Genomic DNA, 25,419 nt, shown 5'->3' with positions numbered 1-25,419 from the left:
GTCTACCGGGTTTGTAGGCTGTTGTGCTGCCTTCACCTGCTGTCGAATGTCGGAAATACCATGCAGAACATGAACTACACAACAAAGAGGAAAACCCGACGTGGAAAGTGAGTATTTTCTATGATACCAGAGTTGAACGAAATGTGATGGCACTGATTGATATTCTGTGTAAATAATTTATCTATTATGTCTTTGTTTAACTTTTAGCTGGCACACATTTTTGTTTTTAAATGAATAAATGAAGATATCAATTGCATGTCCTCTTTCTACCACTTCAGCATCTTGATTTCTAAACCGAAACAACGGCTATTAAAATAAATACTGCTTTCGTCACCGGGTCCATTTTGTTATTATTTCCGACCAAAAAAGCACTTGAATGTGCGACAAGTCCTATTTACTATTTTAGTACCCGGAAGACGGAGCCTACGAGGAGCACTTGAATGCAGCATTAGGCACCGCACAACTGTTATTACTGACAGAGCGCCAGACTTGAGCGTGAAACCGGTCTGGACAGAGGAGTGAACTTTTCAGTGCAGACAGACACCTTGGATAAAGCAGCTCAGTGTCTTTCTTTTCAAAACCGCTTGGCTTTTATCTAGCCTACTCAGTTCGTGGTGTAACATTTTCTACGTTTTGGGGGGTTTTTTTATCTGAGAGATTTAATTTTTTGAACGTCTATGTGACTGCGCGTGCCAGTTGTATTCTGACATGGCTGAGATACCGCCACCACAGAGACAGCTAGTCGAAATAGACCCAGACTTCGAGCCTCTCCCCCGACCCCGGTCCTGCACGTGGCCCCTTCCCCGGCCGGAGGTCATCGATCCCGCCAGCTCCAACACATCCTCCCCGGCGCCGTCGGTCCAGCAGGAACCGGGGGGAAACGCCGAGTTCGTCAGTAGCCTCGGTTTGTTGGAGGAGACCGAGGACTATGCAGGGTACACCGAGCAGAACCCGCCTGTGCTGTGCAGTGACTTCCAGTGTCCGGAGGAGAGCTGCGTGCATCTGCCGGTACCGCCGCACCGTCCGCAGCAGCAGCAGCAGCAGCAGCTGCAGCACCCCGGGCCCCAGCTGCCGCACCAGCACCAGCAACAGGTGCCTCCTCCGGGAGTCGCCCCCCAGGGTGCCGCCGCCCAGAGGAAGAGCAGCTCGTCCCGTCGTAACGCCTGGGGGAATATGTCGTACGCCGACCTGATCACCAAGGCGATAGGCAGCTCACCTGAGAAGCGGCTCACCTTGTCTCAGATTTACGACTGGATGGTCAAGAGCGTGCCTTACTTCAAGGATAAAGGGGACAGCAACAGCTCCGCGGGCTGGAAGGTGAGTGTGCTGGCGTGCATGTTAGGTCTATTGTGTGTGTGTGTGTGTGTGTGTGAGTGTGTGTGTGTGTGTGTGTGTGTGTGTGTGTGTGCATCCATGTATCTGGGGTTATCTAGAGGCAAATGCTGCCTTATAGAGCAGGGTACTTGGGAAGACAGGGGCATAAGTGACATTTTAGAAAATTACTAACATACATTGGAAAGCTCTTGAACTCTATCAGATGGTCTAAAACATGTGAAACTAACAAAACCAAAAGACTGACAGAGTGACAACCCCAGATTAAACTTTGAGCAAACAGGGCCTCACTTTTCTAACTTTTCTCTTAATCTCTCGAAAAGTATGAATGGTTCCTATATTATTGTTTTGATTGAAAAAAAGATGCAGTCATTCAAAACTTGTTTTTGCTCTGCTGTAACATTAGGAACAAGTCACTTGCATCTCCATCACTCCACACCCTCCAACTGTAAAACTGGTTCCATCTCTGCTGCAACACTTGTAGGCTATTTGAGGAGAGAGCAGTTCAGTGTTTGGCTTTAATCTTAGTGTCAAATGGATTAGATAAATGTGGTTTGGGAAAGTGAAGGAGTAATACTCTCCCCTCCCTCAACAAATACCCTCAAAGTGCCCTTGAGCAAGGCAGCTGAGTGATGCTCAAAAAGAGCATGTGTGCTCAGAGTGTAATGAGGTTAGAAAACAATAAAACATGCAAAAATGTATTTCCACACACAAATAACCGTATTAACTGTCTACTAACTACCGATATCAAACATAGAGGTGACTCAAATGTCAGTCTAATGGCCCTCATATTATGAGAAAAACCAATAACACTGAGGTCAAAGCTAACAAACGTAAGAGCTTGAAGTCTTCTTCTCATTGCCAACATAGAAAAAGCAGGTTACAGCTTTAGTGTATGTTGTTTCTAGACCAAATCTATCCCCATTCTCTTCCTAATGCAACACTAACAGTTTGCAGAGTCACAATTCTTGCTTGAGAGGCATGTAAGCAAGGCATCTTCAAACCCGCTGTCTAGGCATTATGCCCAATTTGATTGGTACAACCCTCCTATTGGTTGCATGAGCGAGAATGTTTTGGGTTTTTTTTGCTGGGAGATTCGTTGACCTCTCAGTCTGTGCTGCCTGATAATTTGTGCATTATACAGAGCAACAGAAAGAGGTATGGATAGACAAAGGCAACCTGTCACCAATACGAAAATAGAAGTATCTACACTGTACTCCAGTCAAGGATCCACAGATGCTGCTTTTTCCATTCCAATATTGATTTCAGTTTTGGGGGCGGTGATCATCCAACAAAATGATTGAAATGTACATTAGTCTCCATCAGTGACATAACATCTAACATCTTTCTCTGCGTGAAAAGGGCAGAAAAGGCGTTATGTGTTGCGGAAAGGTGGCGCGTTCAACAGTTATCTTTTAAATGGGCGGCTGAACCTTGTGACCCCCGCTCACCTTTGAAGTTTTGGAGTGATTTCCTCTGCCCGTAGTAGTGTGTGCCTCTCTGCTGTGTTGCTGAGGAAACCAACAGCTCTAAAGCAGCAGAGTACCAGCTAGGTTCATCTGACTGTAAACATCACACAGACGTGCCTGAGACTGTCGCTGTCTCCAGTCTAGAAGTAGAAAAACACAACAGAAAAGAGTGGGGTCAGTTGTTAGTCAACAGGTTTGGCACGGAGGTTACTGGAACCTATGCTGTTTGACTTTCAGTCCTGTCCCAGGCAATCTTCAGCTTTACTACATCATGCCTGTCAGGTAGCAGGCTGAGAGCAGGGCTTGGCTGAGAGATGACTGTGGTTTGGTAGAGAGGAAATAATAAAATTATGCTACACGTGTGGGAACAGCCCAACAGAGATTTCAAATTAAAACGCCTTCCTTCTAAAAGAATTCTCCTTCTAATTGGCAAAAGACATTCTTCAACTAGTTGCTTGTGCTTGTTGGATACGTGTATTTTTGATCTTATAACCAATTCCTGAGTTATTCCCATTTCCAAACATTAGTCTTGGGAACAGCCTATTCAGTATTACACAAAATATACTGACTCATGGTCTGCCCAGGGTTTTTTTTTTGCAGTCATGGAAAACCTGGTACTGTTATGAAATTTGAAAGTCGTTTTTTTCCGGGCCTGGGAATGTAATGGAAATGTGTCCCTAAGCTTTGAATGTGCTCAGTTTCATTGACTGAAGTTGTAAACACGCTTCATACTTAATGAGGAATTAAATTAGAAGTTTCCATTCTGACATGATCCAAAAGCATTAAGGCAAACGTCTAGTTAATCTGGGTCTCAATACTCTATAGCTGTATGCATTCAAGGTAAGGAAAGCAGGTAAAGGTAATTACACCGCAATGACAGATAGAAATGAAAGGAAGCCACAAGGAGACAGACAGAGTCAAAGATGGACCAATATAGCGGAAAATTAAAACAAATTAAACTTTTGTATTTCAGTGTCTTGCAGCTTTGCCGCCCTCCCTGTAACCCTTCCATTCCCGTGTGATTTCATTTCGAAGCTATGGCAGGAAATGCCTTTGTGACCCTCAATCAAATTTGGCCTCCATTGTTAAACACCCCCATGTAAAAATCTTGATCATAGCCTGCATTACGAATTACGGCTCTACCAAACCTCCCTTTCCTCCTTTTCTTAGTCTGTCTGCAGTCCTTCAACCCAGCCTTCCTATTTTTTCTTAAATATACTGTAGGTGCACTGGGTGGTGGGAATGCCTACATATTTTTTTTTTGCTAGGAAAGCAGCACAGAGTAAAATGTTCTGAGTTCCCTTGACAATAACAGGAGGCGACACAAACAGCTCAATCAGTGTTGGGGAGTGTGGGTAGGAGGGGGAGGGGGGTGGGAGAGGGGGATGCTGGGAACAACGTCAAACATCCTCCATTCCTAAGCTGTGCGCTCATATCTTTGTGTCCCTGTCTTCTAGAGTTTCCTCAGCGGATGCCACAGCTTGGAGAAAGGGATTGTTGCTCTTTATCCTATCAGTTCCTTTTCTGTTCTCTCTCAGGCCTTTTGCTGAAGGTGTTTGTGTTTGTCCAAGAGGAATTTGGAGGGGGGAGGGGGTTGGAGTATTGCAGGCGTTTTACATTTTAGGCCTATTTCCCTGAGCACCGAGATCTGCAAGTCACTAGGATTGTGCCCAATCCAGGATTTCTTTGAGTATAGTTTTTTTGAGTAGTGTACTACTTGCCGATTCAACATAGTAGGCTCTGATGATAAGTTTAGGACTTTGCAGGTCATTTCTGTAGGTGCTGAAGGCCAGAAGTGACCTGATCCATATACAAAATCTCAATGAAATTCTCTTTTCACTTTCCCTCCTCCACAGAGAGATCAAAGGTCGGGGTCAGCTACAGAGCAGCGACTCTGGAGCTGGTAGGGTTTCAGTGTCTTGCTCAAGGACACTTCAGCAAGGCAGATACAGTACTTGCCAACATGGGTGCTTGAACTCAGGTCTCCTGGTTGATGGGTGGCCTCCCTACTCATTCCGTCACCCTGCCACCCTTAATATTGAGTTCAAGTACATTATGAAATATCAGACCCTTTTTCTATCATTTTGAATAAGTATATTACTCACAAACCTAACTCAGATGCTGGAGGGAATAGGGGATGATGTAGGCAGTCGCTCAACTCTGCACCACACTGTAGTCCCCCCTAACAACCACAGTATAGCTTTAGGTAAGGCTGGGGTGTTTTGTGGGTTGGTGGGCTGGACCGCATGCCATGAAACTGCACTGTCATGGGCTTGAATCCAGCTTATGACCTTTGTTGCCTGTTCTGTCTACTGTGATATCCAATAAAGCAGCAAATACCTTCGAAATATTCTTCAAAACAATAGCTTCAACCTGTATATCATAAACACCACCTCACCACGTCAAACTCAACATTGCTGAACAAGCCCGGGGCCTGTGATCCGGATTCCCAAATATCATTTGCGGCATTCCTGCTGGGCCTTGGAACCGCTGGCTAATAGTTATTTTTACACTTTCCTGTTAAAAAAACACTGCAAGTCCCCCACAATGAACTATGATGCATTTCCTGCCGCCTGGATGGAAAACAGTGCCATGTGTTAACATCCCCGCCCTGAAAAACACAGGGGTCAGGGCTGGAAAAAGAGGAGGAACCAGCAGGAGGAGACACACAGGCCAGTGCAGGACGGCTTCTGTATGTCTGTTTCTGCGTTCAGTCATTTTATTCCTTTGCAGCATTCCCAGCACATGGGACAAGAAATCATCAGTCTTTTTGCTGTAGTGTGTTATGTGTCATATCCTGGCCTACGTGTTGAGTCCACGTGCATGAGCGCACCTCTCTGTAATGACTGGTAGCGATAAGGCGGAGACCCCACGGTGGGTGGAGGGCATTTCTTTTGAACCTCTGTGACAATACAACTCCACCTAGAGTGCTGGAGGTGGGTAGAGGGGTGGACGGGGGCGAAGCTGCTGCTGCGAGCGCTTCCTGTCTTCCTCACATCGTGGTTTCTTATTTCCTTCTAGAGAGTGTGCAGCAGCTCGGTGCTCACGATGCTTTCCCCAGCAGAGAAAGCCCTCGCCTACTGGGGGGGACAGGTTCCCCTGGGGTGTCAGTGGGACCATGAGCTGGAGCGTACAGCACGTAGCTTACAGGAACACAGTGTTTTTCTCAGCGAACTGTGACATTAAAAAATGGAACATGTGTAACACAGGAAGTAGCACCCCTGTGTTTAACTGGCACCCTGGTTCTGGGCAAAAACATGAACATTTATGCAGAAAATCAGCATGAATTGTAAGCCTAAAGTGTGAGAATGGAATGAGTGTATCTCATCTGATCATTTCTTGAACTTTATCTTAGTTATGAAGTGCATAAAAGCCAGTGGCAGGTGTGTTCAGTTGTTTTGTGCTGTGAGAGAGATACAGTATAAGGTAGTGTGGTCTTTTCTGCCGCAGTGCTTTATAGATGAATAGACAGTAGTGAGAGATCAGAGACACTTATAGGTGATGTGTGCACTTGCTCTCAGTAGTGAAGTAGTTTATCTTGGCTCTTAGTATGTCAGCTAGCATAGGTGTCATGAGGGCCCTATTAAAGTGACTTCAACTGCCCCCATAAATCATTCAGCTCTTGGAGTCACCTATTGGTTACAGGACGGGATTTAGGATTTTACTCACCTGATGCTACAAGTCAGTAGCCTGCAGCAGAGAGGGAGTGATCAAGTCCTGACACAAAAATCTACATTTTGTAACATGCAGAGTGAGTATTTAAAAGGCGTATCACATTGTTCGCCTAATATGTTTACAGTTAACTGGTTTACTAGCAATAGCTGTGTGTGTGATGAGCTAATGATGTTGAACACAATATGAATATAACACAAAACCACTTCCTGATTATGTTGAGCTAGGCAATTATCACATGGAAAAAAAGACTTCAGTGAATTACATAGGTGTGCCATTTCTGTGATACGCACGTTGAACACACTATGACTTGGTAGTAACTAGCTTGGATGGGCATGCATACCTTCATGTACATGTACTGTTTAGTCAGGTGAGAGACACTGACAGGCTCAGGATGCTCACTGGGAATGCTCAGTTGAACAAAACCTCTGAGATCAAGTAACAGTAGAGGGAGTGCATGCCAGTGGAACTGCAAAATTTGCAAAATGCAAATTGTCCTTTAGCACTGGAGTGCAGCTTATTAGAAAACATCAGTAACACTTTATTTGAAGGGGGTGAATAAGGCTGACATAACACTGTCATAACTGTGTCATGACAACTGACATGAACATGAATTAGACTTTGTGAATGTTTACGACTGTTGTCATTAAGTGTCATTGATAATGTCACTTTCAATGCAAAAGTTGACACTGTTCTAGATGTCTCTGCATTGAAAGTGACATTATCAACCAAATTACACTTAATGACAACAGTCGTAAACATTCATAACGTTTAATTCATGTTCATGTCAGTTGTCATGACATAGTTATGACAGTGTTATGTCAGCCTTATTCACCCCCCTTCAAATAAAGTGTTACTAACTTGGGCAGTGCTCATGTAAGTCATTGTTTGTAGATGGCAGTGCCACCAATTTATGTTTGTGGTCTTGTTATGGCACCAATATTACCTACAATGATTTTGATCCAACTTCCCTTTCTCATGTGTGCTACAACTGTGGCTCAAATATTATTGACCAATAACCATCCATTTTTACTTAGCGTTGATAAGCTAAGTGCAAGTATTGTGTTGATCGATGTGTGGTGGGCAGGTATATATATTCAATCAAAGTGAAAAGGAAATTCTGGGGCAAAATTTTAAGATACATTTTCCTTGAAGAGGTTTTAAATAGTTTGTTTCTGAATTGAGTTTTGGTATACAGACCTGAAAAGAGAAGACAGCTACTAAAAGAAGCCAGAGAAAAGGCTGAATGACTACCAACCATTTGTCTTGGGATCACAAGGTTAAAAAGAGAGGCTTGAACTTAAGAGGCCCACTGAAAACCTCAAGCAACCCAATGCAGAAAGGGATGGGAAGGCTTGGGTAGGGGCTTTCAAAGAGGAGCGAGTAGGGCTTGAGGGAAGGAGGGGGGGAGGGGGGGGCAGTCAGCTGACTGGCGGGCTGCGGGCTGAGGCCTGAGTACAGTCCGCTGTCTACATATGTGTGAGTCTATGGAATGTGTGGCATGTGGGTTTCTGCATTGTCCTCCAGCCCGCACAGGATAATAATCCCCCTATATATTATGTTCACACAAAGAACCTGGCCTCAAAGCCATTATGCAAAGCATAAAGGCCATGGCTGCTGAGGGAGGCTTGAGGCAAAGAAATACGGTGTGAAGAAAGGGAAACAGAATCAAAACTAATTGAGATTAGGGACCAATCCTGTAAAAACTACTTGGCCTTTTTACCTTGTAAATTGTGCAAGGAATGTGTGTCATTCTCAAGATTAGGCTCAGAAAGATTATAGATCAAGATTCCACTCACTGTGTAGCCTTTGTTGCAGACTTTTGAAGTCTGATGTATGTATATAGATGTGTCTATAGATATGTTTTGTTTTTATTATTTTTTTAATCAAACAGCATATATCACATGTATGTGTTGCACCTAACTGGGTAATGCTCATCTGAAGCTCAACACTAAGGCTTTGGCTCTCCATTCCTTTTCATGGTACCATTTTGAAGCCATTGCAGAAGTAGGCCACTCAGCGTTCATTAAGGAGGCTGCATTATGCCTGGAACCATTAAGAGGTGAGATACCCTCCATGTTGAGCTGCAGTGCTCTTCACCTGCTGCCACGGTTGCCCTTTTTCTTCTTTTCAGTCCTGCAACAGAAACCAAGGTCTCACGCTCAGGTTGAGCTCTGCTTGCTCTTCCTGGGTCAGAGGATAAAGGGGGAGGGGTGTACAGGAAGAGAGCATCAGGAAGTGGTTAGCCCTTTTACTGTAATCTCTGCAAGCGGTGTGCTCTCTGAATTTATTCTCCCATTTAGACAAGACTAGGCAACTACTTTATCATCACACTTTATCTTCTTGATCAACTATCTATCTTTTATTCTACATATAAGATACAGAACCAGTGTGTGTGACCAAGGTGACAGAAGTAGGTCACACAATGTCAACTCTTATGTCACCAGCTTCTAATCAACGGTTAACAAACTAACTGCTAACAAACCATACATCAACTATTTCTTAACAAATGTCCATAAGTAGCATTTTAAAATTTATAGTGATTAGCGAGTGATTTGTCATCCTTTAATTAGAAGCTGGTGACGTAGGAGTTGACATTGCATGACCTTCTGTGTCCATACTTTAAGCCCCTTAAAAGGCATAGGAAACAAGTCTAACTGTGCATTCACACTGCGAGCAACACGATCAACAAGTTACCAGAAGTCCATCTATTTCCCATAGAGGTGAGCGACCAGGGGACCTTGGCCACGGCTGAACTTTTCGCAGTCATCGGCCATCAACAGCCACTTCTGCACTTCCTTGTTTCCTTACTGATGTAATTTCATTTCATGAACAATCGTTCCACTTGTCAGCTGCAAAACGGACGAGAATTTGATTACAGATTTTCAACATTTCCAAGTTCTCGACAACTTCTGTTTCTAAAACATCTTCACGAGGCAGAATATCACTTAAGTGAAATTGAGATTTATTGATACAATATTGATATTATTGGACATAGTATCCCTATGTCTAGAGAACAGGAAAGATGGAGGAGGGTTGCAGGTGGGGGCATGTTGGTTTGTTGGAGGTTTTATAATGCTGGACAGGTGATCAGAGGGATGGGGATCAGGTGAGTGAGCAGTTACTGCAGCTGGTTTCAATGAGTGGCTGAGGATTGGAGTGCATTCCAGTGCTGTCCTCATCCTGAATTTCAGTTAAACAGTTAACTCTGTTCAAAAACAATGCTTTGAGAGTGGTTGTGTCCATTGTTGGTCGGCGCGATGGTTGATGGTTGCTCTGATCAGAAGTCAAATATTAGACTGAAATATTACCAAATATAAGCCAAACCTGGCTACAGAGCTAGGACCTAAATAATTAGTTGTCATTCTTTGAAAACAAAAGTAATAGAACACAAAATCATTGTGAAAATATATTAAGAATGTATATCGCACTGTCCTTCACCGTTTTTAAACCACTGTGTCTTAAACCAGTCTGATTAAATATCAGCCCTCAAGCACTGAAATATAACAAAGCTAGTGATTTGAGTAGCAGTTTGCCTCCAGCAGTCGCTCTCTTGGGGGTTCCTCTGTCTGTGGTTGAGCCTTGTGCTGCATGTTAACGCATGGACCATTGAAAGTGAGGCAACTCTCACTCTTACTGCACCTGTCCCTGCAACTGGGCCTTGTTTGTTTACTTATCCTGTGACCGTTACTGCAAGCCTCATGCTTCACTAAACTAGGAACAGCAGCTGTGTCAATTAGATTGTTTTGATGTCCAGTAGGAGGAGTCTGATGTTGGAGCTATTCTCAAGAGAATACAGACTAGATGAATTAAACCCCCGACTCAACTGTAACATCACTGCTGGGCCCTTCTTTCTTGCCAGCAATTTATGTAGATACTGCTGTTCATTAGTGATGGGACGATATATTGAAATTCAATATATCGCAATTCAAAAATGTGACAGTACATATCGTGGAGCAGAAAAAAGAATTGTGATATTTTATTCTGCTGTAGTAATTACAAATGAGACGGCTTGCCCACCACAGTTTCACAAGCTCTCCATCCAAATTATATTATTTGCACTTTGCAATGACATTTTTAATTTTTTGCTTGCATTCTAGCAAACCAATGCCATTGCTAGAAAGATTTGTAACTCAGAAATAAACATAATTCTGCACAATACTGATTGAACTTTTATTTATTACATCGCATTGTGGTTGTATCAAATCAGGAACCCCATATCGTCCCATCCCTACTGCTCATCGACGATATTGAGAACATTGGGTACTATTGAAAAGGGTTATAAGATGGCGTATGTTTGTGTATTGAAAATCCATAACCTAAAGCAGGTTAGAGCAGTGGCCCACTTGGTTGTATGTGAGCCGGGGAGCAGGTGGGCTCACAGCAACAGACTACAGAGATGGATGACTGGCTTCTGCTGCGTTGCATTCACAACATGCTGCCCCACATGTGGCATTTCTGAGGGCACACTGGAAATAGACTGTGTCAGAGGAGAATAGACCTTTCCCATGTTGAATGTCCTTGCACCAGCTGACTTAGCGCCAGTGTGACAGTAAAACTGAGGTAGTCCTCAGTAGAGCAGAGGTTTGTGTCAGATCCAGCATCAAGGACAGCTGTTCTTTCAAGAGCTTTATTGGTTTAAATTATTTACTCACAACCAGAGAAGAAAGTATATTTTCTAGGGGAGCTGAGATCCATTAATGGCTATCAACAATGTGCAAGAGGCTGAAATTATTTAAGTAATAAGCCAAGAGTCCATGCTTTACAATGATTTTAGATAATCTGAGAGGCATTGTTAGGTATGATGCAAACTGTTCTCACATCAATGTAAAGCACGGCAAAAACTTCAGTAACACCATTGATTAAAAAAGTAAGAATGCAGATGTCCAACAAATCTTTGACTTGTAGTTGATAAAAATTAAGTAAAAATAATTAAGTGATGTTCTTCTGCCAAGCGGTATAGTTCTTGAACAGTAGCTAAATGCAGTGGAGCAAGACTAAGCAACACATAAGTACAGGTATGAGTATTTTCAGTTATTTTCAGTTGCCGCATTAAAGTAAGGACAATTCTTACTGTCCCATAGCACAAAATGACTACTCAGTAATACTAACGGCTCAACGATTACTTCATCAGGTGCGGAGATTTCTGGTTTTCAAAACTCACTTTCCAGCCCTGACTCTGTTTTGGAACAAACCCCTGTCCCCCACTGGCATTTCAAGACACTCCCAACCCCCCACCACACCCAACATCTCTTCACACACACACATACACACACACACACACACACACACACACACACACACACACACACACACATTTTCAACTCTGAAAATGTAACGGCATCGCAAAACATTTTGTTCTCAAGCCAAAAATGCAAATGACAAAGTAGTGTTATATTACAGTATTTTGCATCATGATATATTACCTCTTAACTAGATGTTTCTGTTGAATCTCTGCACTAATTAGCTAGCTTACTCGCCTCTATTGTGAAAATGTGACTTTATTATTTATGTAAATTACAAGCCACCATAAACTGTGCCAGAGAACTGACGACGTTGTTGCAATTCCTTGGTCTTCGATAGTGGTCAGTAAAGGTCATAAATTACTTAAAGCCCCCTTAATATTTAAATCAACTGTTATGCAGCCACTGGTACATGGTTATCGGGGACTTTACAACCGCTTCAAAGGCAACTCAGCCAATCAGAACCGAGGACCGTAACTATCCGTTTTATAAAATGGTTTAACCACAGTGAAACGCAGGCCGTCTCGGGTTGGCATTTCAGAGTAATTGTGTGTGAGTGGGGCACCTCCTGAATTAGTGAGGCAGGGGATGTCTTTTGTTCTCTTTGGGCCGAGGTGAGGTCTGTCTCAGACAAGGATTATCCCAGACCGACTAGGAGAATGCCTCCTCCCATGGCCCAGTCATGCGATCCATGATCTTTTGTGGGCACTAATCACAGCCCATAGACATTTGCATATCACCAGCAAACTCAGCCAAGTGTGTGCGAGACATGTAGTTTGGTCAGTAATATTTTTTCCCCCGCTAAGATTTAAATTGTTTTAAGGATAAGAACGCCACACATCTCAGATCTCAGGTCCTCCGCTAATGACTCATTTCCTGTTTCGTGTTCAGTTACAGATTGAGAGCATGTGAAAACTGAAAGACGGAGGAGATGGAGGTTCTGATAAATGAACAGATTAAGAATAGCATTTGGCCATGCTGTGACTGCTTAGTCTACCTCAGGCTTGCGAGTGTGTGCTGGATGTGCTCTGGCTCAGGAAAGCTTTTCTTAATGGAGTCAGTGGAGGACAAGGGAGGAGTCTGGCTCAGGAGAGGGTGTTCTGTTTTGGTGAGTCAGACGGCAGACAGTCCGAGCCAGCGCGTCACATCTGATGCTTCCCCTCCTCTCCCTACTCCTGCTCCAGCCTGTTTGCATGTTTCTGTCAGCGCCAGCTGAGGAGCTCGTGTTCAGCACACAGTGAACTCATTGACCCCGGCTCTCACGGCAAAAACATTCTCATCTCACTCTGCCACCCTCCCCATCCTTGCTTCGAACTCTGTAACCTCTCCTCTCTTTCTTTCTCTCAGAAAATGTCTCATTTATGTTCACCCCCTGCCTCGGCTCCTGTGATCAGGCTTCACAAGGCCACTGTTGATGCGTACTATTACATGGTTCAGTGCCCTCGTATAGGAACAGTCATCCAAATAATGCTCACAGCAGTTTTAAGTTTGTTATAGGTGGCAATTTCATATTTGTTTGGTGCATTATAATACTGCAGTCCTAAGAAGGATTGCATTTAAAATTGACCAACCTTTATTTTCCATTTCTAAATACCTCTTGGAAGTTTCCAGTTGGCCCAAATCAATGAATCAAATTTAAGTTTAAATAATTTAATTTAAGGTGCTAAATAAAGGGATAATACAAGAAATATCTGCTCTTAGAAAATCATAAGTAAAGTATTATTATTACCCTTGAAATGAAGATAATAAATGTAAATAAAATGTAAATTCATGTAATGAATTTGTTTTTTGAATAACTAGCCCTACACAGCTAATTAGTATGACACAGTATGAATCACAATCTGATGATTAATACACACAGAATGCGTTTGTCGAAAGCCTAACCCCAACCCAAGACAGAGATTTCAGACACTCGCTTAGACAATCCCTCTATTGTTGGTTAATGTGAGCGTCTTTATCTCCATGCTTTGTATATCCTTGGAGAATCCTGTGGTTGGGGACATCTGGCTTTACTAACTGCAGGGAGTTGCTTTTGCATTCACATGGGTGTTTAGGGGAAATTCCCTGGTAGTGTATTCTGTCTTGTGTTGCAGTTTGGTCTTTTTTTGTATCCAGCATCCATCACAAGTCAGTTGAACCTTGTATGTTGGGAAGAGTTTGTCTAGAGAGACTAGGCTACACGTCTGTGTTCTGTTTGACCTGCTTTCTGCTCCTCCACCGTCTTTGTTTGTGTAGCTGAGGGATTTACCGCGGGAGGCGCCTATGTATCCCTTTTAGGGCACCTAACATAGCATTAGAGAAAATGGAATGAATGAGGCTTTGGGTTCATACATGTTAGTACAAGGACAGATGTGACCACATACAACGATGTAAAAAAAAGTGAACTAGTTGGTTCAACCAAAGAAATACTATCTGTCTCACTCAGGAGAGTGCTTTTGAATTTGCTCTCCTATAACTGTCTACGATGTCGTAGGACTTGTGGGTTTGAGACCAGGTAGAGACACGCAGAGAAGAATGTATAGTCTTTGAAGTAACAGTGATACCTGTAACATTGGTGGACAACCTGGATTACGTGGTTAAACCTAGCTCTGAGGCTCCTCTGTAGAAATGCTGTGCTTAGTCTAGACGGAGCTCATTTTTGACAGCATGAGGGTCAACTGCAACAGTAACACATGCAAGTAGGCCTACACACTTATCCTATGGGTGTGGTGATTCTAATATGTTTTTGACAGCTAAAGTCATCATCAGTTCATTGTAGGTACATTCTTGATGAAGAAAGAGATGTTTATGGCTCTGGAATATACATTTGTAATATACCTTGTAAAATGAAAGAAACCCTGCTTTAGGTTTACTCCTTTTGTTCTTCTTGTTGGTGGTGGAAGGGTGGGAAAGTGTTGCACAGGTGAAACTAGGTGGAATTCACAGGAAACGTGTGATTAAGACCTACTGTGAGGAGGGATTACTCTCCTCTTTTTTGTCTTTAAATGCCTTTAAATCCACATGACAGGGAACACAATGTCTCTTTGAACACTGCATAGAAAAAGGTTTGGCTTTGGTTTGTATTAAGCTGAATCCAAATGTCCAGACTTAACCACACTTGCAGACGCGCGGACTTTGTGGGCGCGTTCCCGGGAAGTCTGCGAGTGCTGAGGGCTGTCCAAATTCACAATTCATCCAGTCCACAAGGGGCCTCAAGCGGACTTTCTGCAGACTTCCAGAGAGTCCGCGTGGGGTGCAGACTTCACCCGACTTCACTGATTTAATTATCCACAATTCATTGCAATACGAACGTGACATTGTAGTTTTTCCAATTGCCGAACAAAAAACAAAAATAACAACTTATGAATCTGTAAAACAATGACTTTAAAACATTACTTGAATCATGTAGGCCAGAAATAATATTCAACCACATCATGACACAGAAATATGTAGAAGTATAGGCTATAGAGGTAATCAAAATGCATTTTATTATTGTAGTCTTTAAGTGATGGTAGCCTATAAAAGCTGTGCAGTGTAATGCCAAATATCCAGGCTATGAAAAATGAACGAAAAACCACAAAAGAAGGTCTTCCAATGTAAGAAATACCCAATTTATTTAGGCTAGCCATAGTCCGGTTCATATTTACAAACATTTCTGTATTTGAATGTTTGTAGCCTATATGTTGTATAGAAATGTATGAGTATCATTTTGTTCACTCATAAAACAAGCCTAGAACAATTAGATAAGCAAGTGCTGCAGCGATCACCGTATACATGATTATAGTTGTCGCTACACTGTTGCTTTGAACGTTTCCACAGCAACGAGTGAAATAGACTTGAGGCCTGCCTTTCAGTCTCGTGCCCTCGCAGACTTGACGTGATGACGTTGAACACGTCACGGTACGTACAACTGAAGTCCGCGAGGACTCAGTCCACAAGACCGGAGGGTGGACATTTGGATTCAGCATTATTGTCTATTATTATTGTCTATTGTCACAGAGGTGATTTACTGTAGAGGGAGACCTGGGATAACCTCAGTTTACTGTCTACCTGTTCTTACATTCCCAAAAAACAGCCTCACATTCAAATAGGTAATGATATTTGTAAGGTACAGTTTTGGAGGTTTTGGAGAACATAAACTGTTGCCTAGCTTCTAGCTAGTGTATACATTTTGTTCACTTTTCTGTCATGGATTCTTGCTGTCGTTGTAAGCACAATCTGTGCAGTCATGTTGTTCTTCATTTAATCTATTTGTTGTGATGCTTTATTCTATTCTCCTTCTTCAGTAACAGATACTATGGCTGTATTGACACAAACAACACTTTGTCTCCCCCATAGCCGCCATTGTCGTTCACGATTTTGCTTTGTGACTGCAGCAACTGTTGCTTGTGTCACTAACAGAAGCAACTATGAACAACAGCCTCCAGAGTTGATCAAAAGGGTTTTCTTCATACTCTCAACGCAAGAGACTGAAAAGTTACTTTTATGATCGCGCAGAATTTCTCTATGAGCATGGTGAGAAGGCAGGACGTCTTTTGTCACACCAAATTAAGAGCCAATCGGCATCCCAGCAAATTAAACAAAGGACCCCCTCAGGTGAACTCACAGTAATCCCATCTGCCATTAATGAAACCTTCAAAACATTCTACTCTTGAGTTATATACCTCACAATCCCCTGCCGATGATACAGACATGATAAGGTTTCTTGACAACCTGGAATTTCCATCCATAACTCCTATTCATGTGAGTGAGATGCATCAACCTCTAAAACCTAGTGAAATTGCAGACTCGATTAAACTAATACAAAGTGGCAAGGCCCCTGGTCCAGATGGCTATCCAATTGAGTTTTATAAAAAAATTATTGATAAATTAACCCCCCTCCTTTTGAAAATGTTCAGTGACTCTCTGGACCGGGGAGCCTTGCCTCAAATTCTCACTGAGGCTTCAATAACCTTACTATTAAAACCAGGTAAAGAAAATTCTGATTGCAGCTCTTATCGCCCCATCTCTCTTTTAAATGTGGACTATAAAATTCTAGCTAAAGCATTAGCCCTACGGTTTGAATCAGTCATGCCAAACATTATATCACCAGACCAAACCGGGTTTATGAAAAACCGACACTCCTTCTCTAATATTCGTCGCCTTCTCAATATTCTTTTCTCTCCAGCATCCATTGGAAGTGGTGGTCTCTTTGGATGCGGAGAAAGCGTTCTATAGGGTGGAGTGGGGGTATTTATTTGAGGTCCTTAAGAGGTTTTGCATTGGTTCCAAATTTATATCCTGGATAACACTTTTATATTTTTCACCTAAGGCTTCCGTAAGTACTAATGGGATGAAATCCCAATATTTCACACTTGGTAGAGGAACTCGCCAGGGGTGTCCTTTGAGCCTGTTGTTATTTGCCATGGCGATCGAACCTTTATCTATCGCGCTTAAATCTGCCAGTTTCAGATGTGGTTCGGAACACACTTTCTTTATATCCGGACGATTTATTATTGTTTATTTCTGACCCGATATCTACCATCCCCCAGACAATCGAATTGCTAAACAGATTTGGAACTTTTTCAGGTTATAAATTGAACTTTTCAAAGAGTGAATGCTTTCCTGTAAACAATCTAGCCCTTCAGATCCCTGATAAGTCCTTCCCCTTTAAGATATCTAGAAGCAATTTCAAGTATTTAGGTGTGAATATCTGTTGACAATTATCAGATCTTTACAAAAACATTTTCAGACCCTTAATTGACAAGCTTAAATTGGACTTGGAAAGGTGGAATAGTTTGCATGTAACTATTGCTGGGAGGGTAAATTGCGTTAAAATGAATGTGCTTCCACGCTTTTTGTATCTTTTCCAATGTCTTTTTACCCAAATCCTTTTTTCACACAATAAACAAACTAATTTCTTCTTTTCTATGGAAAGGCAGGACCCCCAGGATCAGGAGAGAGTTTTTACAAAGGCATAGATCTGTAGGTGGATTGGCGCTTCCTAACCTAAGAAACTATTATTGGGCAGCCAATATACACAAAATGACTCTCTGGACCCAGGAACCGACATTAAGTTGGTGTGAATTTGAAGCCAAATCCTGTCTTTCTACTTCACTTTTGGCGTTGCTTTCATCTAAACTGCCCATTCGGCCAACCCAATTTTCATGTAAGCCAATTGTTGTTTCCACTTTAAGAATCTGGTTTCAATTTAGACATGCTTTTGGACTCCAGGGATTGTCTAACCACAGTCCCATTCGCAATAACCATCTCTTTCTCCCTCCCGGCACTGATATGGCCTTTTCTCTATGGCAGAGGTCAGGCCTTGTCAGGCTAAGGGACCTTTACATTGACAATGTCTTCTGTAGCTTCAGTGAACTGTGTGAAAAATGTAACCTCCCAAAATCTCATCTATTCCGATACTTCCAGGTCCGTAATTTTGTTAAACTAAATAACGCCTCTTTCCCCAATATTCCTCCTAACTCGGTAATTGACTCAATTTTGGACATTCCCACGAATCAGAAAGGCCTCATCTCAAAAATTTACACCTTAATCTCCCATCCCACAGAGGGCTCTCTTGATAAAATCAAAAAAGATTGGGAAGATGAACTTGGCAAAGTTATAGATGACAATGACTGGGATGGTGCATTAGTTCGAGTGAATGATCAATCTGATACAATTTAAGGTTGTCCATCGCATCTATCTTACCAACTCCAAACTCTCCAAAATATATTCCAGTGTCACAGATACTTGTAATAGATGTCATATGTCACCAGCAAACATGACACACATGTTTTGGTCTTGTCCTCATCTACAAGGTTACTGGACAGCTATTTTCAAACACCTTGCTGAGGCTTTAAACATGGTGTTGACACCATGTGCAGAAATGGCCATTTTTGGAGTATTACCAGGTCATCAAATAATTAGGAGGAAAACAAAGGACAGTATTGCCTTTGCATCCTTATTATTATTAGCACGTAGAAGAATATTGTTTGAGTGGAAGTCACCATTTGCCCCCAAAGCATCTCTTTGGCTCAAAGACCTCATGATGTTCTTAAACCTGGAGAAAATAGTACAACCTGAGGGGGTCATCTGGAAAATTTGAGTCTGTTTGGGGCCCTATGATTAATTACATAGTTAAATTAAAAACACTACAGGACAAATGAAGCACTCACCATTGATGCACACTCTGTCAATACATGTCAATACATTTCAAATCATTTACAGTGTTGTCGTTTTGCATGTTCTTTTGTTTTATCATTAACTTAAACACTATGTTATGAAGGAAGGGTTGGTTTTGGTTGTTTGTTTTTTTTATGTTTTTTTTAATTATTATTATTTATTCTTTTTTATTGTATCTGTAGAAATTCTATGTGGGACCAGGGGTGGGGGAAAAAATGTACAAAAAAAATGAGTCCTTAATGTATATTGTATTTCATTGTACCTGTTAAATGAATAAATACATTTATGAAAAAAAAAAAGGGTTTTCTTCAGGCCCTTCCAACTCGGAGCCTCCTATTGGATTGGACAGCATGGCCAGACATGTCTCACCCTGTGATTGACTTCTGGCTCGCCAGGCTACCAAATATTTATTTTGTGTAAATTATACCGCATATGACGTCCGCTCCTCACTCCCTCTTGCCAAAGTGCCCTGTGTCACTGCCTAGAGAGTGTAAGGATGGAGTGGAAAAAGCTTGGTAGACCAAATATTGTTAGAAGAGGATATGGATGTATGCTTCCTGTTCATCTGCTTACAACAAACTTTCCCCCTCAAGGGCAATACATCTTGTTACTTACTTAACATACTTACCGTTGAACAGCCACTGGGTCACTCTGGCTGGGTCTCACCGACATGGTTGCTTCCTTTGTTAGTGTGAATGTGAGGATTTGTTTGCATGAGAATAATTTCATGGCTTTATGCAACTCTCTGTAGACACATTGGAATGTTTTGAGTCATTTTTCATTTTTCACAGAGAAGAGAATAGAAAATGTTTAGATATTATGATCCCTCAAATCACAACACAGTCCTACTAGATATTGTTAGGCACTGGTGTATTTGTTCAATTACAAATGATTCATTCTTTTGCCCATCTAGAACTCCATCAGACACAACCTGTCCCTGCACAGCCGTTTTGTGCGCATGCAGAATGAAGGGACAGGAAAAAGCTCCTGGTGGATGCTGAACCCAGAAGGGGGAAAGAATGGCAAGTCACCTCGACGCAGAGCTGCCTCCATGGACAACAACAGTAAGTTCTCCAAGAGCCGAGGAAGGGCCGCAAAGAAAAAGGTACAATGCCCTTTTATTAATGCTATACACACATAGTTATGTCAATCCATCTAGGGAGGTTTTGGCCACATAATGATTTCTCTCAATTTCTGCTGAAACTAGGTTAATTTTAGTATACGTTCATAATACACAGGTAGTTTTATGGCAGATGTGTGTGAGGTGTTTGTGTTCCTCTATCCCCAGGTGGCCCTACAGGAAGGGGTGGAGGGCGGAGCAGGCAGCCCGGGTTCCCAGTACTCTAACTGGCTGGGAAGCCCCAACTCCCACAGTAATGATGACTTTGAAGCCTGGAGCACCTTCAGGACCCGCGCCAGCTCCGATGCCAGCACCCTGAGTGGTCGCCATTCACCTTTTCTGTCTGAACAGGATGACCTGGGGGAGTCCGATGTCCACATGGTGTATCCCGGAGCGGCAGGGCCCAAGATAACAGGCACCCTGCCCAGCCTGTCCGAGCTGGCTGGACCCATGGGCCAACACGGCCCAGAGAACGTCATGGAGAGTCTGTTGGATAACCTGAACCTGCTCTCTCCTAAGAACTCCCAGCTGGCTTCTGACTCCTCACACTCCTCAAACTCTGCGATGCTTCAGAGTAGCCCCTACAGCTCCCCTGGCATGGCCCCCCAGCCACAGCAAGACTACCGCAAGCGCCTGTATGGCCAGGTGAGGATGAACTCCCTGTCCCCTGTCCCTATGCAGACAATTCCAGACAGCAAACCGGGCTTTGGGGCATTCGAAAACCATTATAACTGCCCCGCAGGCCTCCTCAAGGAGCTGCTGACCTCAGATGCAGACCCCAATAGGGACATGATGCCCCCGAGGGAAACAGTGGCGCCTCAGGCCGGGCGGGGAGGGTGCCTACTGCCCAGCTACAACAGCCAGGGCCAGGTGGGGGGGCATGATGGAGTAAAAATGATGAATCCTCCTCAGACTCGCCCAATTCCACATGTACATCCACGAGCTATACATAGCCAGGGCCCTTCAACCTTGCGGGACATGAATAGCTGTAACATGATCCCCTTGACTAGTCTGACTAGTCTTGCGGGAGTCCCTCCTCGAATGACCAGCCTGAGGACGTGCATGCAGCTGCCCCACGGCCACTCGGCACACACTGGTGATGTTCCCCCAAGCTACGGCAGCACCAACGGCTACAGGGGACCTGGCTCAGCTCACCACCACGGTCATCACCACCACGAGCGGCTGCCCAGCGACCTGGACAACGTGTCCATTGAGAGGTTTGAATGTGACATGGAGTCCGTCCTCCATGACACCCTCATGGATGGAGGTGCGCTGGACTTTAACTTTGACCCCACAGCTGGCCCGCAGGGGTTTCCCCAGAGGGTGAAGACCACCACGCATAGCTGGGTGTCAGGCTAGGACGCATGGTGGATCACATGACTGACACCCAGACAGGTGAGACTCTGTCAATTTTAAATAAAACCATAAGAAATCAAATGTCTACAGCATGTTTGCTATTCCTGAACATCTTCCATTCATCCTCACAGGTTTACCTCAGCAAGATGTCACTACTCACCTTCAGGAAATATATGAATCCAAAGAAGCCACCATCACTCACCACGTACCGAGCATCTGACACAATGGAAGTGCCAAATGTTTGTCTTGAGTTAGAGGTCCATGTATAACAGTCTTTTTGAATCCTGTTGGGACACAGACGTTGAAGCCAGCCACAATCTATTTTATAGTAAACAATGGACAGAAGATGTTGATATTTCATCTGGCTGATCCTGGTATTGTACTGAAGTAAGATACAACAGAACTGCTGTTATTCACAACAGTATCAGGGGTGCTGGAAATCGTTTTAATTTGCTTTATCAAATTGCTCTGCAGAAACAAAATGGTTGAATTAAAGCCTGCATTTGCTCTGTTTACAATTGCCTGTCAAAAACTGGATTTATGTTTATTTTGTTTTGTCAGCTGAAGACATGCAATAATTCTGATGTTATTTTTTGTTGATTTTTGTTGATTCATGGAATATTACAATGTACTATACGTGTATTTATAATGTCAGACTGGCCACTCAGTCTTTAGTTTTAAGAAATTACTTAACACCCACCTTTTTTGTCAGACATTCTCTTGATCTGACGCTACACAACACAGCATCACAGTAAGAAAATGCCTGGGAAAAATGGAAATATGAATGCATATATACATGTATATATATGTGTATATATCACAATGTGTTTTGTCCATGTTGATTCTGTATTCATTGTATTTGATAGTAAGTAAAATGTTCACCATTGAGTGATGGTTTATCAGAACACGTATGGTCCTGCTTTTAACTTTTATTTTACCTTTTATTATACCTATGGAAAGTGGAGATCATATTAAGAATGTATATTTTAATATTATTGTATTATTTTGAGTAAATATATACACACGGATTGCATAACACACAACGCAGCATGAGATTAAAAGAATGTCTGACAAGAAAGGTGGGTGTTTCTTAAAACTAGAGACTGAGCGGTCAGTCTGATATCCAGGGAGGCTGTTTCAGAGTCTTGGACCAACGCTGTGAAGGGACAGTCACCTTTTGTTTTAAGGTTGGAAGCTTTGAACAGCCAACAGGCCCTGCTCAGAGGACCTGAGGGACTTCACAGTGCTGTGAGGACACAACAACTCAGTAATATAAATCAGGGCCTAACCATGCAGTGCCTTGTGGGTGATCAGAAGAATTTTGTTATAAATTCTATACTTGCTCGCACCCATTGCAGGGAGACCAGCCAGTATCCCAGCGTAACGTGGGACCTATGACTAGTTTTTGTCAAAAACCTTTTAGAAGCAATCTGCACCAGTTGGAGCTGGACTATGACAGATTGGCTATGGCAGGAGAATAAGGCACTCATTGCTCAATTCATGCATGGGTCAAAAATGACACCTAGATTTTAAGAAGAGAGCTTCATATTGCATGCTAGCAGTCTGATACTCCACCGAATCTCACTCAGTCTATGGTCTGGCTGGTGGCAAGAATTTCTGTTTTCTTAGAGTTAAGTTGGAGGAGATGTTGTACTATCCAGTCTTTAAGGCAGATAAACCTAAATTTAAAAAAAATGCTAATCTGCTAAAAATCATTAGGCTTGAATGATAAATAAAGCTGTGTATCATCTGCATAGCAGTGATTAAAAAAAACCCAGAATGGTGAGTTATATACCCCAGCAGAATCATGTACAGTCAAATCAGAGGAGGTCCAGGAATAGACCCCTGGGGGACACCACATGTCAGTGGGGCAGATAATGAAACATAATCACCAATATTGAAAATTTTCTATTTGATATGATGCAAACCAATCAAAGGCTGACCCAGAGTCACCCACTTACAGTCTAAGCCTTTCAAGAAGAATGCCATGATCAGCACTGTCATAGGCAACACTGCAGTCAAGTAACAGCAACATGGAGCACTCCCCAGCATCGGCACGCATTAAGAAGTCATTAGTGACCTTGAGAAGATCTGTGTCAGTACTGTATTGAAATATATCAATTCATTCATAATTAATACATGGTAGGTATCAGGATTGTTTGTTCCTTTGATCCTGCCCTCAGGCCCTTGCTCTCATTTTCTTGAGTTGTTCCCAGACCTGACTACAGAATACTTTTTAACAAGCTTGTAAAAAATCCTTTTGCTGACATATTTTAATGCAGCAATCGAAGCATATGCATATGCTGTGTACAGTGTACGTTTATATTTGCAATGTATTATTGTTATGCTATCATTATTTTCAGTCAAACTGAAATCAGAGAAGGAAAAAAATATACAAAAGGTAATCAATTTTCAATTTTATTAAAATGATTAATAGTTACATATTTATTTGTCTGAGATATTGCCTCTCAGAAAACCATGGGAAAACCTAGTGTTGTGTAAATTCAAAACATCCATTCATGATATTCTGTCTATGCATCTGCAGTCAATGTAATATTATGTTGCATCGTTTGAACTCAGCCAATCAGCATCCATGTATCACATCAGTTGTGAAAGTGTATATCGAAAGTCAAGAAGTCATAGTAATCCATTCTGAAGTGAATACTCCCTATCACACTTCATGTAGAAACACATAAATAATCCTTACATCAACATTCTTAAAAATGTTGGGAACACATATTATTATTGTTAACAAGAATAATGGTCTCAACATCTAATTTCGGTTTGACTTTAAAATAGAAATGTATATATGATCAAGGGGAGCAGGAGCAGTTGGAAGGACATTGAGTTCCTACGTTGACTGGAAATGGATGATGATCTCCAAAGTTTAACTGACACAACACAGGATTTGTAAGTGACTTCCCAGCAGCCTTGTTATGCACCAAAGAGTCTCTAATCTATCGAGCACATTTTGAAGAAAGTGTGCCAACTCACTGTGCTTATAGGGTCTCACAGACTTATGAAGTTGTACATATTATTTTCTATGGTAGTAAATTTAAGTACATGAAGGCTTTGAATGCTAAAAGACTTGTTACTGAACTTTGAATTATACTTAAGTATTCTATAGTAGTGTCTTAGACATGGTTGTTTACATATCTCAGTACAAACTATATGAATGAATTTATGAACACTCATACCTCAAAATATTTTACCTCTGAAGTGTTGAAGGGATTTTTCCTGTGATTTTTCTTAGTGAGTAATGTATTCATTTTTTGACATAGTATATGTAGTACATAAGTTTTGATATTTGCTGTAATGCTCAGTTGTGTTTAGACAGGGTCAGGGTGAAGCATTGTCAACTTTCTATCTTTGTGCTTTTAATGTTTGCTTGTGCTGGAAGATTATAGCCATTACTTTCTAGTAAATATTTTGTGAAATTACTGTAAATAATTTACTACAAAACATACATTTATGTGAAATTATACATTTAAAAAGAATTTGAGAAAACTTCTCTGTTGTACTTTTTTTTTCTGTCACCTATTTAGACAGAAACCCAAGAGAATGAAGTATTCAATTAACAGAAATTGCTTGATTATGTTATGGAAAATAGAGATTTCAGCTGTTCGCTGCAAAATACTGTTTTGTTAAATTAGCACAGCTTATCACAAAATAAATATGTGATGGGACCATTTTTATAATGGGTTAAAATGGCTATTTTGCACTTTGGGTTTTGTAAAACAAGATTTTCTTATCTTTAAAGATGAAAAGTCCTTGAGCCTGTTACATTTCTTTGGAGAGTAAAATCTATTTTGATATGTGAACTTTGAAATTATACATGCGTGAGTAATGGTCCTTCCTCCCTTAAAATGTATTGCCGTTGTTGGAGGAAACCCACTTATCCGCAAAATATTTTTCAGGAATAATGAAACACATTCTTCATTTCTCATTGACATCCATGTATTTTTGAAATAATACAACCTTTTATATCAGTTTTCAAGAACCCAAGGCTCATGTAACTCCTTCAATGCTTAAATGACCATGTGAACTTTCAATTAAAGGAAGAAAAGAAAAACAGCAAAATTGCATT

At 41.9% G+C, this 25,419-nt stretch overlaps 1 protein-coding gene across 1 annotated transcript; it reads left to right on the top strand.

Annotated features, from left to right (window-relative positions):
- The first annotated feature begins 507 nt into the window (after positions 1 to 507).
- On the top strand, positions 508 to 25,404 carry LOC139653548 (forkhead box protein O1-A-like). The gene is made up of 4 exons (XM_071530410.1): positions 508 to 1,317; positions 19,770 to 19,961; positions 20,145 to 21,371; positions 21,464 to 25,404. The coding sequence occupies exons 1-3, from the start codon at positions 709 to 711 to the stop codon at positions 21,333 to 21,335; spliced, it is 1,992 nt and encodes a 663-aa protein (XP_071386511.1). The 5' UTR covers positions 508 to 708; the 3' UTR covers positions 21,336 to 21,371; positions 21,464 to 25,404.
- Positions 25,405 to 25,419: the final 15 nt, after the last annotated feature.

Source organism: Centroberyx affinis, unplaced genomic scaffold (assembly GCF_046629955.1).
Source record: "Centroberyx affinis isolate AG114_WGS23_722 - 3 ecotype Tasmania unplaced genomic scaffold, CSIRO-AGI_Caff_v1 ptg001926l_1, whole genome shotgun sequence".
NCBI lineage: Eukaryota > Metazoa > Chordata > Actinopteri > Beryciformes > Berycidae > Centroberyx > Centroberyx affinis.
The sequence above is the reverse complement of the archived record's forward strand: the minus strand, read 5'-3'. Positions and strand labels throughout refer to the sequence as shown.